Consider the following 14,845-nt stretch of genomic DNA (forward strand, 5'->3'; position numbering starts at 1 on the left):
CTGATCCAACATCCTCATTTCCCAGATGATGACACTGAGGCTCAGAGAGGTTAGTAAAAATATATAAAAGAGCAGGACTTGAATTCTCAGCCCTGGCTCGAAGAGCAGTTTCTCTGGAATAAACCCACATCTCCTTCTTTCCTTTTAAAACCCTTTATTTCCATGTGGTCCATATATACAATGGAATATTACGCAGCCATCAGAAAGGATGAATACCCGCCATGTGCACTGATATGGATGGAACTGGAGGGGGTTATGCTGAGTGAAATAAGTCAAGCAGAGAAAGACGATTAGCAGATGGTTTCACTGATACGTGGAATGTAAGGAATAGCACAGAGGACCATAAGGAAGGGAGGAAAATCTGAAGGGGGAGAAATCAGAGAGGGAGACGAACCATGAGAGATTATGGACCCTCGGAAACAAACTGGTTTTGTGGGGATGGGGGGAAACAGGGTGATGGGTATTGAGGAGGGCACATGATGTGATGAGCACTGGGTGTTATGTGCAGCTAATGAATCACTGAACACATACAGTGGCTAACTGAACATAATAAAAAAAGAAACAAACCAACCAAAAAAAAACCCCTTATTTTCCAGAGAGGAGTTACTATGGTCAATGAGGTTCAGAAACATTTCATGCCAATAATAACCAGCTTTCCATCACCCTAGAGCGCTTCAGAATCTCCCAAACACCTAAAAATCACCTATCCTTTAATTGTGTTCTTTTGGTGAGACCTATTTCTGGAGGGAGAAGAAAGGATATTAAGTCATATTAAATCAAGGAAGCTAAGTTATTCAGAATAAGGATGTCATCCCAAGTCCTTCCCCTGATCCTCCAGGTTTTACCTGAGGGGGCCTGGCTTCCACTCTGACCTCACCTTGTAGCTCTCCCCCTGTTTACTGGGCCCATCAAATGCTCTCCCAACTCAGGGCCTTTGCACCTTCCTGTTCCCGCCCCCGGAACACCAGTTCCAGGTAAGTGCATGGCCTGACCTCTGATTCCACTCAGCAATGTGCTCTGGGGAAGGGATCTGCTCAAAGAGGTCCTCCTTTTCCAAGTTGATTCAATGTGGCCTCTGGCCCCTTCATTCCCTTCCGCGCACCTGGTATTACATTAAAGAAGCACGCCTCATCTGCCCCAGCTGACCGCACCTTCCACGCAGGCACAGACTTTGTCTTGCCTGTTGCAATTTTCATGGCACGTGGATGTGATTTTTTTTTTTTTTGATAATGCAAACCTTTAGTTTTGAATTTGCTTTTCCAGTCTGAAGTTGCTGTGCTTCCTTAAACCAAGGCACACACATAAACTGGCATGACAGTGTTTTTCTCAGGTTGTAATCTCAAAACTTGGGTTATGAGAAGTTTGATTTTGTCTCCCATGGTATCATACTGTGATTCTCAAAGCGTGGTCCGCAGAACAGCAGGATCACATCGCCTGATGTATTTGTTAGAAATACAGATTCTTAGGATCCTGTCCAGACCCTGGGGTGGAGGCAGCGGTATGTTTCAAGAAGTTCTTCCCAGGTGATTCTGAGACATATTCCATTTTTAGACATCTGCATGACAGGAAGAAGTGTGAACTCAAAGTCAGTGTTCTTTGGTTTGGGTCTCTACTCTGCCACTCTCAAATATGGCACAGTGAACGGACTCAAATTCACTGGCCTCTGTTTACTCATCTGGTCCCTATGATCAAACGAGACTTAACTCACACTAGGTACTACGGGGGGATAATCCTTAATCCTACAAGATCTGGATCTCCATTTCAGATTATAATGTGAGGGTTAGGAAGGCAGGACTATCTAAGAGCATCTAGTTATAAAAGCCTTGAAAATCAGAATTCTACCCAATCCCAGAGATCAACTCTACAGGCAACAGAGACAAATGCCTGCAGGCAGGGGAGTGCCGCCATGTGGCTCCCAGCCATTTCAGAAGCAGCTCCCGCAGGAACCTGCTCACTGCCTCTGTTAGCAACTGATGTGGCAAAAAGTTTGAGGAAAGCAAACACTGGCTGCCTTCTCCCGCTCGATGTTTCAGATAGATATAATAAAAGGTGATTGGCATCAAGAAAATAAAGGGTGTAAAAATAGGATTACTGTCCTTTAAGTGCTTACCATGTGCAAACGGAATCAGCAGTGGGGCTTCAGGGACAGAGCTCTCCTGGGGACAAGGCAGAGAGGCACGGGGTGGTTGGGGCGGGGGCGGTACTGAGATGAAAGACCACAAACTCAGAGCTAAGAAACTCCATGACATTTAAGCTGGGCATTGGTTCTTTTCCTGCAGGATTGTTTGGTTTCATAAATGTGGTCTGGAAATAGCACTTGGGCATTATGAAATCTCCATTAGGACAATGATTTGTCTCTTACATTCATGAAAGACCCCCAGACTCTAGAACCTAGAGCCTAGAATGGGGGTGATTTGCACTAATTCCCAAAGCTTTCTGACCCACACTCTCTGCTCATAAAGTACACCCGGGTGACTGAGAGCATCGTACAAGAAAAACCTATGGGAAACTGACAGGGTCTTTAAAATGGGTGAAGGAATGAACAGTTTTTTGAAAGAATGACACACAGAAAAGTCCCTAGCCGGGCGGTGAGACTTGCAATATTAACATGGTTAATAACATCTCCTTTCTTATTAACTGGATAAGATTGGGCTCTAACCCTGATAGTCTAACAACAGGGATAAGATATGTACAGAGGTAACCAAGACCCGTCATATCCCTGGAGGTTTAAGAGGGCAACAGTGAGAGCAAGCTCAGCCACTTTGGAAATTAGGAAAGGCTTCATAAAACTGGGCCTTGAATGGTACCAAGGCTTGGTGGATGAGTGGTGGTTGCGGGGAGGGATTTGGAAAGTGCGAATTTCAGGGCCCCAGGTGAGAAAGTGCAAGTAAGTGTTTCTCAAGGCCGGGCACTTGCCAAGGGATCTTACAGGCCTCCGACTGTAAGGTGCCTGGCTGTCAGCATGAGAACCTCCTGCTCCAGGAGGGCCCCCCAACACCACCTCTCTCTCTCTCTCTCTCTCTCTCTCTCTCTCTTTTTTTTCTCGGGTTTAGAAGGAGCAGAAGTCACTGCACACACTGAGATCCATGCCCATCCGCCCCTGCTCTGCTCTCTATCACACAGAACCACATTTCCCAGGCTCTCCTGACCTCTGAATGTGGGGGTCATCCAGCCGGAGGAGGATATGGCTGGAGAAATGGAGGGAAGGGTAAAAGCCAGACTCCCTCAACCTTGAGCCACAATGACCCATTTGTGTGTCTGAAGTCCTTCACTCTCAATATCCTTAACCCAGCTTCGGAAAGGTTTAAACTGAAAAATCCTGTGATCCTACCCATACCTGATCAACGTTGGAGGTCTTTTTTTTTTTAAGATTTTTAAGCAATCTCTACACCCCGCTTGGGGCCCGACCTCCAAACCCTGACATCACATGCTCCGCCAACTGAGCCTGCCTGGCACCCCTATCGATGTAATTCTTAATTTCCAAGTCTGCTCTCATCAATTCGCACTACTGTAGTTTCAAGTCTTCCTTCCAAAGCACAATTTTGCACTAAGATCTGCTCAGCTTTAATATAAAATATACTATTTCTCTTTAAAAACCCGGTGTCTTGGGGCGCCTGGGTGGCTCAGTGGGTTAAGCCACTGCCTTCGGCTCAGGTCATGATCTCAGGGTCCTGGGATTGAGTTCCGCATCAGGCTCCCTGCTGTCTGCTCAGCAGGGAGCCTGCTTCCTCCTCTCTCTCTTTCCCTGCCTGCCTCTCTGCCTACTTGTGATCTCTCTCTGTCAAATAAATAAATAAAATCTTTAAAAAAAAATAAAAATAAAACTACTCAACTTGTTCTTAAAAAAAAAAAAAAAACCCGGTGTCTTATGTTACTTTAACATAATTGACCTTAAGTTCAAATTTGTCATTTTGTTTTGTACACAAGCCTTACGTATACATATATGTACCCGTGTGCCTGCTGGGAGTGGGAGGTGGGGTAGGGATCACCATGGCTCCCTGGGCCTTCCCCAGCCCACCTGGAACCCACCACTGGGTAAAGCCTGGCAGGAAGCTGGGGCTATGGAACCTAGGGTCTCAGTGTGGAATGTTAAAACAGGAGTTCTCAGTCACCTGGGTGCCTTAAAAAACTCCACACCTTCGGAACCCCCCACCTCTCAAATAGGTGTGTCTGAGGGCGACATCAGCATTTTCAAAGCTGTCCTCGTGATTCTGATGGCACTGAAACTCCAATAAGCTCTTAGAGAAGGGAAAGAAACCGTAATTGTGGTGTCACTGCTTTCCTTTGCAATGTGGGAAAGGCTCTATTCACGCTATGATCAACACCTACACTGTCCTCCTTGACCCCATACCCACCGCAGCCCGCCTCGTCCACTTCTCAAGGCCACCTGACCTCGCACCTCAGGCAGGAAACGTGTCTGGGCTACTGCGGTGAGGCACTGGCTCTCCCCAGATGGAACCCCTTGCAGTTAGTATTTTGTGGTTCGACACCTAATCATCGTCCCACGTTTTCACTCGTCTTGTCTTCTCTAACACTTGTGTCTTATCTTCTCGTAGATGCGACGTATTTTGTGGGCTAAGGTGATTTTTCTTCCTTCTTTTGTGTATGCTTACAAGAGTTTGGAACATGCAGGAAAGGGAGTAGGTACCTCCCAACTGGTAGGTTAATTGAACAAACATTTGGGCACAGTGGCAGGTAGGAACAGAAGTTTTATCACCTTCAAAAATCTATGTGGCCCGAAGCAAAGTGGATATGCAATAGAGCGATTAAACCCTTCAGTTTATCCCTCTGTCAGATACCAATAGGTTTTATGAACGATCTAGGGTGACTTTGCCCGGAAGGCAACTTCCCAGGGAAGGAGGCTGCAGTTAGGCACCAAGTATGTAGCAGTTTTAGGTAAATGAGTTTGGTGGCCCTCTGTGAGAGCTGAAGAAGGCAGCCCAGACAGCGTGATTTGCTGTCTATGACTGAACTGCTGTATCCCTACTCTGAGAAAACAGGAAAAGAGTGCAACTAGCCTCCAGACAGAGAAGCCCTTTATTGTCCTGATTTGAATTCAAAGACTACCTCCCCTATTTTTAAGCTCCATGGAGTCATCTAAAAACACAAGCACAAGTTTTTGCTTTCAAAACAAAAAGATCAGGTTTCTGAAATGTGGACCACGTATCCTCACCCTATATATGTCTATACACACATGCCTGGGTGGTATTTCTTCAAATACCATAGTCCCAGCAGTGATTTTATTTAGTCTGGTTGTTCCTAAGGCAAACATACATAACTTTAATTAAATGCATATCTAAATGTGGGGGAAAGCATCTTGAAGCAATTAGGCTGCTCTATGGTAAGAGTTTTTAGGGCAATGATATCCTGCCACTTCCTCACCTCCACCATGGAGAGAGAACAGATGGGTCAGGGAAGCCAAGCCCTGGCCCCATAAACACAGGCTGCAGCTATAATTCTCTGCCTTGCTCTATTGTGTTCTCTTCTGACCCCAAACAGCACCCTTCTTTTACTTATTCCTAAATGAATTCCAGTCATTCGATTGCTTTTTTTTTTTTTTTAAACCCCTCTCTGATCAGTTTTAGAGGCAAAAAATTTCCAGACAAAGTTTCTTCGCTTTCCCTAAAGGAAATGTGGCAGAAAGAAACTCAAAGTCTGAAGAATTACCAAACCACCCTTCTGGTCATTGACTTTGGGTTATGGAGGCTTCTGGAGAATGTCCACCAAGATGGCGGCCGTTGCCACCTCATTATTTCCCAGGGTTAGCTGGTTCTCTAGGTAGTAAAGGCTGAGTATTTCTCTCTTTCAACACTGGAAGCAGGGAGAAGGGCAGCTTCAGGTTCTGCTGTCCACCAGAATAATTCTTTCCTTCTTGAACCCCAAGTTAATCTACTCCTAATCAATTTATCCATGAGGTATTACTAACAAAGAGTGTTTTCTCAATAAGTGTCATGCTAAAAAGACATTCCACAAATATTGACTGAATGCCTCTTCTCTGCCGGGAACTGTGGGAGACCCCAACACAACAACAAAAATCATTCTTGACAGGACAGATTCTTGTGTTTAGAGAGCTTACTCTGTTATAAGGGATTCAAGCCTTTCAGACAACAAAAGGGGTTTTTCAAAGCTCTAGAGCCTTTTCTGTTGTTCTTATTTTTTGGTAGAATAAGTCAAGCTGTAATCAAGATTTCAGGATTTCAGAGAGAAGAAAAATTTTAAAAGGACTGAGAACATCAGAGCAGAGGCCTTCTGGACTGGACACCGAACCTGGGCAAACAGGAGGGGAGGGCAGGGAGCCAACAGCCCTGCCTCCAGAAGAAGGCCAAGGACAAGAGTAATGGCAGTGGGAGGCAAGTGGAGTCATGGCAGGGCCAGTGGGAGGGCCTGGAAAGCCCAAATCAGGACAAGGTTGTCTGGCAAGAGGGAAACATTATCCATTACCTCAACAGAACTATAAAATGGGTTAGTACAAAAGCTTGTTAGAAAAGAGGCCTCCAGCATAATTGGGTGGGGAGGTGGATAAGTCAAAGAGTAAACCCAAAGGAGTAGGCAGAGAATGAGGCAAGGACCTAACCAAGTGTGTGCCTGGCCTTACCCTTTGGAGACAGCTGCCAACCCCTCCATACATGTCCACAAACAAACGCGAAGCCAGCAAACTCCACCGGGCCAATGCGGCCAAGAGTTTCAGCAGAGGGGACGCATTCCCTTGCTCTGCCACGGACTCAGTTACTAGCCTGCATGCTACTCAACCAATGCATGTGGCAAGAACGGGACAGGACAAAGGAGAAGTCTCCACAGGTCGAGAAAAATCTTCAAACGTGAGGGAGACACAGGTGTACTCGGGCAGGAATGCACGGATTCAACTAACCCAAATATGGAAGTGCAGACCTCCGGAGGTGAGGGGACAGAAGCCAAGGGAACAACACCGCTTGGGGTTCCTGTTACAGCAGAACTCTGGGCCAGGCATGATTCCATGCCGCCAAAGGGAGAGGAGGCATGGTGTCCAACCCCACAGCGCCCCCTTCTTCCAGATACCAGAACTACCAGGTTTGAATGAAACTATGAAGCGAGACAGACTGAACCCCGTGCGGCCTCTGACAATTCAACCCTTGCAGTTATAACTTAGCAACTTTAATCATCATAAGGACTATGCCAAGCAGAAAAATTAAATGTTAACAGATGATTATTTATGAAAAATAACAGATGATTATTTATGAAAAATCTTCCACTGAAAAAATAATGAAAGACCTTCTCTTCCTTTTTTTAATAGTTCCTCTAACTTTCTACACAGAAGTCATCAAAGCAAAAAAAAAAAGGAAAAAAAAAGCAGACTTGTAATTACGAAGGCAAGGGTAGAACTTGGAACTGGTTCTGGAGTTAATTCAGGGAGAGGCAGATCCCGTGAGCCTTGGTTTTACCATCTGCAAAACAGAGGGGGTGATTTTGGTCTAACTGTCCTACTCACTGCTGTCATTAAAAGAAAAGAGAATGGGGTGCCTGGGTGGCTCAGCAGATTAGGCATCTGCCTTTAGCTCCGGTCATGATCTCGGGGTCCTGGATCAGGCCCCACATCAGGCTCTGAGCAGGGAGCCTTATTCTCCCTCTCCTCCCTGCTTGTTCTCTCTCTCTCTCTCTCAAATAAATGAATAAAATCTTTTAAAAAGATAATAGAATGAAGAACTGATCTGTGCTACAGCAAGGATGAACTCTGAAAACCTTACACTTGGTTAAAAAAATAAAAAAAAACAAAAAAACAAAAAAACCCACAGCGAAGGGGTCCCATAGTATGATTCCATTTATATTAAATCTCCGGAATAGGCAAATCCACAGAGACAGAAAGAAGATTAGTGGTTGCCAGGGGAAGGGAGGCAGGCTGAGGAGGGTCACTGCTTCGGGAGCCCAAGGTTTCCTCTTGGGACAATGAAGAATTTCTGGAACTAAAGGTTGATGGTCACGCAACATTGGGAATGCACTTAATGTCAATGAAATGAGTACTTTAAAATGGTTAAGATGGTAAGGTTGATGTTATGTATATTTTCCCACAACAAGAGAGAGAAATTAACTACCTGGCCATCTACTTGACCCATAATTAACATCTTATTAACAAAAGATACAAGTTTTTAACGCGATCACACTTGTGGTTAAGCGGCTAACCTAAATTTTCCACTTTCTTTTTTGTGAGTATTGTCTTGGACAAAACTATCAGAAACATCTATCTGCCGTCTCTCTCGGAGGGATGTAGGAGACTGTGGGAGCTGGGATCAGCAGGAGCCCAGGAAGCTCGAGCGGGAAAAGAAGCAGACAAGAAGAGTCCAGAAGAGTGTGGCCTCTGCCTGTGATGCTCAGAAGCCCGTACTCCAAATGGGGCTTCCTGGGGGAAAATGATAACTAACACATTTGAGAAATCTTTTTTGAGTATCTGTAAGGGGAGCAGGGGGCTTAGATGGTGTCACTATAGGGATGAGCTACAAAGTAAACAGACCCTTCTGTCAAGGAAATTACAATCTAGACTGCAAGAGGGTTAAGATCAAAGCATTATGTAAGGCTGAGTAGGCAACTCATTCAATAGGATCATTGGCCCACCCTACCTCTGGCCTCAGAATCCACCAGGACATGGCCCTGGGCCCCACACCTGAGACACAGGCCTCTGCAAAATTGGGAAGTCAAACTCAGGCTGACAGCGAGGAGCTCACCCTGGGGCTTCCGTGGAGAGCACGAGCCTGGCTCTTAGGGAACCAGACTCCAATCTGAGTGAGAACACTTCCCTCTTCCCCTTGCCCCCAACAACGGAACTGGTGTCCAGGCTGGGGGATTCAGTGGGTTCCAGGAAGAGGGTTTCATTGACAGAATTTTCAAATGTGAGGCTCAATCTTCTCCTGAAAATTTGCATTTTATTCTTACTATCTGTCAATCAATCTAGAGTCAATCTCGTCTCTGGATGATGGTGCTCTCTGGTTCAGCCAGAGAGCTTTGAAAAATACTGATCCTGGACCTCTCCGTGGACGACATGTTTCTGAACATCTGGAGTGCCTGTGGCATCAGTATGTTTTTAAAGTACCCCACGTGAGTCTCGGCCAGGAGCTGCCAGGATCGAGAAGCCACTCATCGAGGAGAAGAAAGAAAGGGAACTGGCTTGATCAGGTTCCTACTGGGGGCCATCACCAGCTCTTTACATACGGTGCCTATAGCTACGAGGTATCCCTTTCCTAATCTCTTGGACCCGTTCCGCTCGCGATCATAATGGGCCCTAGAAGCAACACTCCACCTTGGAGGGACAAGTGATTAGGAACAGAAACCCCAGCTTCCTTACCTCTTGGGTTGGGTAACTCTCAGGAATACCTGGAACCTGGGGTATGAACACTAGTTCTGCAAGGCGCCAGAGAGTCAGTATGTTGGGGTCTGTAAGCCTTAACTCCTTGGACCTGCCTTTGCAGGGCAGAAGCAGCCACGGCTAATGCTACATAATAGATTTGGCTCTACTGACCCCCCCCCAAAAAAAAAAAACTTTATTTACGAAAACAAACTGTGGGCCAGAGGCCAACCCCTCCTCTGAGTCTAAAAAGAGACTCCCAAAGGTCTTAGCAGGATGGGGTTCCAGCTGCCCATAGCAGGAGCCTGTCAGTAACAAACCATTGAGCTTTCAGGCCTTTCCTGTGTGCTCCTGGGAGCGCTGGCCAGAGAAACAGCTCACACTCAAATCTTTGTCTCAGAACCTGTTTCTGGAGGCTCCTAACCAAAGTCAGGATCTTGTTTTATATTCAGAATCACCCTAGTGGTTAGATATTATCATCTCCCATTGAAACTGAATAAATTAAGATTCAAAGACTACACGACTCATGAGTGACGAAGTCCAGATTAGAAGTCGGCTTAGCTCCAAAGTCAATGACCTCTCTACAGTATGACCAGAGTAAGCACGGATACAGATAAACACACACGTGCGCGCGCACACACACACACACACCCCCCTTAATCAAATCTATAATCCTAATTATGGCAGGCAAGAGTACCAGCAACAGCAAAGTATAATGCAAAATTCACACAACTCATGTAATCACTGATCAACATTAAGGAAGGGGTTTTAAAAGAAGTAACAATATAAATAATAAGGCCTGAGGGTTATGAAAAAATTACCCTCTTTTATGCTGTTTCTAATGTAGGACAGAATTCCTTCCCCACATATCATTTGGTTGCAATCTGGTTCTATTTCGTCTCCGGTGCAATCTTTGGTTACACCTGAAAACAAACATAGCCATTGACAGTAAAGCCCAGGGTGCAATTTGGAACTTGAAAATATCCTCCTACACATTTTAACATGAGGGGTAGGAACCGGAGACGACAGTCATTTCACAAAGTCTCCTTCGAGGCATTTGTGAAGTTCCCTCATGGATCCCCAGGACTCCAGAGAACACTCTCGAGAAGCCAGAATCGCTACAGCTAGCAACCAATCTTTTGAGCTTACGCGGTCTTGCCCTCGCTGTCGTGCTTGGTGGCACTGGCCCCCTTCTTGCCCAGCAGGGAGGCCACCTTCTCGGGATCCGCATTCTCCACAGCCTGCAGCAGCCGGTCATCATTCTTGTTCCACTCGTTGGTCTGCGGAGCAAAGGGGAGACGCAGAGCTCGTGAACAACAGTGGCCGCAGTCACACTGACCAGCAGGACCCCAGAGCTCCCGGTCCCCACCCTCCCGTCACTGAAATCAAAAGCTGTCCCCAAATCGGATACCTTCCCCTTCACTGGCGAGACACTCAAGAAGACCGGTTTCCCAAAGGAAAACATTAGTGGAACAGCAGCTGGACAGCAAACCCTGAAATAAAGCCCCTTCTTCTCAGTGAGGCTGGGAAAATGAAGCCACTCGAAAAGACCTCTAGGCAAGTTTACACATTAGCTTGTTTGCAGCTAAACTCTGACAGCTGGCTCCTCAGGATACTGGCCTTTGACCCGGGCCACAGCTCACTGGGCCCACAGCTTACAGAACCAAACCGGCCCACAGCCCAAGGTTACTCAAGGGTTTATTTACACACAGCTCTTCGCCTGCTTTCATTGCCACTCTTTCTAGCCTGTTCCCTGGGCCTTGATTTTTGAGCTGTGTAATGATTTTAAGTAGCTGTCCGGGCTACCAACTCAACAAAGTATCATCAGAAACAAAACTTCAGGGTGCCTGGGTGCCTCAGTGGGTTAAGTCTCTGCCTTCAGCTCAAGTCATGATCTCAGGGTCCTGGGATGGAGTCCCACATTGGGCTCTCTGCTCAGCGGGGAGCCTGCTTCCCCCCGCCCTGTCTGCCTCCCTGCCTACTTGTGATGTCTCTGTCAAATAAATAAATAAAATCTTTCAAAAAAAAAAAAAAAAAAAAAAAAGAAAGAAACAAGCAAACAAGCAAAAGAAACAAAAAACTTCTTCCTGAGTGACTTCTTAAACATCAAGTGGCTTGGAGCAAAGCCTCCACCAATGCCAAGCCCAAGCCTCAGACAGAATCATTCTGTGAAACACAGCAACAATAAAGCTTTCATGTGCATAAAAACTGGGTTTTACTCTTACAAAGGAAAAGAGGAGATCTCCATACAAGAGCAAATGGGCCTTGAGCAGAAGAAGGCCAGGAAGTTTCACATGTGAAAAGGAAGCAGTGAACCACTGAAGCCTTTGAAACAGAGGAGAGAATAAAATCAGTCACTGAAGAAGAGTCATGGGGAGGTGCAGGAGCTTTACAGGATTAATTCAGGGAGACGAGATCCTGGAGCACATCCTGGGGCAGCTGGGTCACTCTGCAGGCCGGCCTGCCCTCCAGATCTCTCCTAGTTAAGCCTACTTTCCAGCCCCCCTTGCTGTGGATACCAGCACCCTTAGGGAGATTCCTTCACCCTCCCCAGAACTTTCTGCAGGGCTCTCTTGCTTCCTCATGACCTCTGAAGATCAAAAACCTCCAGGCATTTCAATTTAAAAGTTTGCCCATGGACCACCGCATGGAAGCCAATGGAGGAGACACTGGAAATTTAACAGTTAACAAAAAGGAAATTTTACAGGAGTACAACCTTCCATGGCCCAAGCAGCATGTTCCCAATCTCTCTGCACTGATATAACTGGGAAACCCAACAGGGCTCCACTTTCTGAGACAGCAAAGGTGGGTCTACAAGATGTCCCAGACACCCCTCCAACCCCAGCCTTAAAGAAAGTCACAGGTCATGGAGGAGTAAAATAGAAGTGCACAAGGTTAAGGTAAGGAATCTGTTTTGAGGCTCAGGACTGGGCCCTTCCCATTTCTCAGGACTCTGTCCTTCCCAGAGCCACCACTGAGTGCGAGAACATAGGAATGAGGAAATAGGTTGATATGAAAATCAGATGTCTGTCCTCTAGACTGCATGAACTAGAATTCTAGCAGTCTAGATTGATACATCCATGCTACGGATGTTAAGTCACCCCAAACCTCTCAATGTTGGGTCGGAGGGCTCCGGGAATGCAGGAGGAACAACAGAAATGACTGCTGGGGCGCAGTCGTCCAGCCTCTCCATCCCCCCAGTCCTTTTCCTTAACCCTTGACTCTCCCGCCAAAAGGATGTATGCCTAGGTCACATTCTCCATAGGTAACCCGTACCTATGCAAGAAACAGAAGTATCAGGACCCCCCACGCCATACCCTCCAATCACCAAATACCCTACCATATATGGACGTGAGCCCATGCCCTACCTTGGCCAGATAAAAGACCCCTGCCAACTTCCTCAACTTCCCCTTTCCCAGTCGTGGAACCTCGCCCGAGAGTGCCCACCTCCTCCAGGCACAACTTTCCTGGCTCCCCTTCTCCCGAGCCCTGAAACTTCACCAGAGAGTGCCTTAAATAAATCTTGCCTTGAGCTCACCTTGCCTGGTGTTGTGTTTACCTCACCTGCGAAACTTTACACTCAGTGCCTCAGTTTCCCAGGGCTTTGGACCAGACGACTAATCTGATTCCTCTAAAGCTCAAACTGCTTAATCTATAAATGCCCCCCAACCAAACTTTGCTGAAGATTATTCTAGAACAGTATTGTCTTGGTTCATGGAAATGTTTTATATCTGTACTGGATGATCTAATAAGCAAGTTATCCTCACCCAGAGATTTTGTTCCTCAGGGGACATGTGGCAATCTGGGCAGACATTTTTGATTGTTGTGACTAGATGCTCCTGGCCTCTACTAGGTGGGGCGAGGGATGCTGCTAAACATTCCACATGGCATAGGATGGCCCCCCCACCCCACCCCAGCAAAGAATTATCAGGCCCAAACGGTCAATATCACATTAGCCACATACGGCTCCTGAGCAGTGGAAATGTGACTTGTGTATCTAAGGAACTGAATGGTTAAGTTTAGACTTCAAGTGCCAGTAGCTGGAGGCTATCATACAGGACAGCGCAGCTCTACATGACAGCTCTCTAAATCTTTTTAATAAGTTAAGAACGCATCTATGCCAATGTCATCCACACTTCTGCAACTATCAATACACTCACAGAGACGACATTAGGTTTTATCTTCAATGATAAACCAGACATCCTACTGCAGAAGAACAACAAAACATACACTGCCTCAAGCACGGGCATTTGTTGGTTAGAATGCGAAGTTTTACTTAAGAACAAAATGCAGCAAACACCAAGAAACAGACTGACACCAAGAAACAGACTGAAGTTTATTTCCCCCAGACAGCATTTGACAAGCCAAAACAAAACAAAACAAAATTCATCAAAGTACATTCAGGACCAAAGGTTCCTATCTACATGATCCCAAAGCCACATTATTAGTGCTGTCTTTAAATCCTTCCCTAATTTCAACTGACCAAATTAAAACTGGATTGGGAAGATCAAAAGGATATTAAGCCTCAGAGGATATGACCAAAAGTACTTAAGCAAAGAAAGGCCACATGAAAGGATTTTCCTTTTCAGTGCTGCTAAGGCACTCAACTCGGGTAAAGAAAAATCTGGTTCTACGGATTCCCTAAAATTAGTTACATGTGGATATTTAGAGAGTTGTTTCTAGAAGGCACAGCAAGAAAGATGCCCCCCACCACCACCACTGGAGGACAAGGTCAACGGCACATCCCTTGAGATCTAAAATTCTTCTCTTTTATCTAGTTTCTCCTTATTGCAGGCCAAAAGTTACTTGTCTGTTAGAACAGATGAGATGGACAGAACATGGCTACCCACACACAAAGATTTAATAAATAATCCACACCACCATTCAACCTGTCTGTGCTGCAGATGGGGTTCATGGTAAGTGGCAGGAAGGAAACGGATGCTATACATATTGGCCTTAGAGTCTGAGCCAAGAGAACAGTTCAAAACAAACCAGGAAGGCAGGAGCAAACCTGAGGAAGAACTGGGGGAGAACATAGACCACTGGATGGGAAATGAGAAAGAAGTAAGAGTTTACTGTTAATTTTTCCAAGTATGCTAAAAGTGGAGGCAAAAAGGATCCCAACTTGTCCTCTAACCTCTCTCTAACCCTCTCTCTAACCTCTCTCTACTCTCTAAATCCAGATTTTGAAATGACATTACCCAGACTGTCAGCCAGCACTCACAAGCAGGTGACGTTAACATCACTGAGCTCTCTAGTCCTGGGCCAGGCGAGCAGTGATACTCGTAAGCATTCTGATATGCACGGGCTGTACCATGTTTCTTCCAGAAAGCATGGCTTTCAAGGTGCTATCACCTTCTTCTCCTAAACCCGTCCGTGGAGATTATCCCTGTATTTTCTCCCATAAAACCATTCTACCCAGTGCTGCATTCCACACCAAAAATTCCATGGCCATCACAAGATGAGATAAAACAGATGTTTAATAAATACTTTTAGTGTCCGTGCTCTGTGAGAATCCAGAAGCAAATTCTTCTC

The 14,845-nt window shown here is 46.0% G+C and overlaps 1 protein-coding gene across 6 annotated transcripts in view; it reads right to left on the reverse strand.

Moving 5' to 3' along the window:
* Positions 1–14,845, reverse strand: part of RAI14 (retinoic acid induced 14) — a 140,356-nt gene that overhangs the window by 44,511 nt on the left and 81,000 nt on the right. For 3 of the 6 annotated variants that reach the window (XM_044232968.1, XM_044232961.1, XM_044232935.1), the window contains exons 1-2: positions 10,722–10,841; positions 10,460–10,590 (exon numbers count right to left, since the gene is read on the reverse strand). In XM_044232968.1, the coding sequence (XP_044088903.1) occupies positions 10,460–10,590; positions 10,722–10,775 (185 nt within the window). In that variant the 5' untranslated portion in view covers positions 10,776–10,841. Of the gene's footprint in view, positions 1–10,459; positions 10,591–10,721; positions 10,842–14,845 lie in introns of those variants that run through there. The other 3 variants (XM_044232945.1, XM_044232955.1, XM_044232927.1) reach the window with 2 other exon arrangements.

The sequence above is a fragment of the Neovison vison genome, chromosome 1, assembly GCF_020171115.1.
Source record: "Neovison vison isolate M4711 chromosome 1, ASM_NN_V1, whole genome shotgun sequence".
Lineage (NCBI taxonomy): Eukaryota > Metazoa > Chordata > Mammalia > Carnivora > Mustelidae > Neogale > Neogale vison.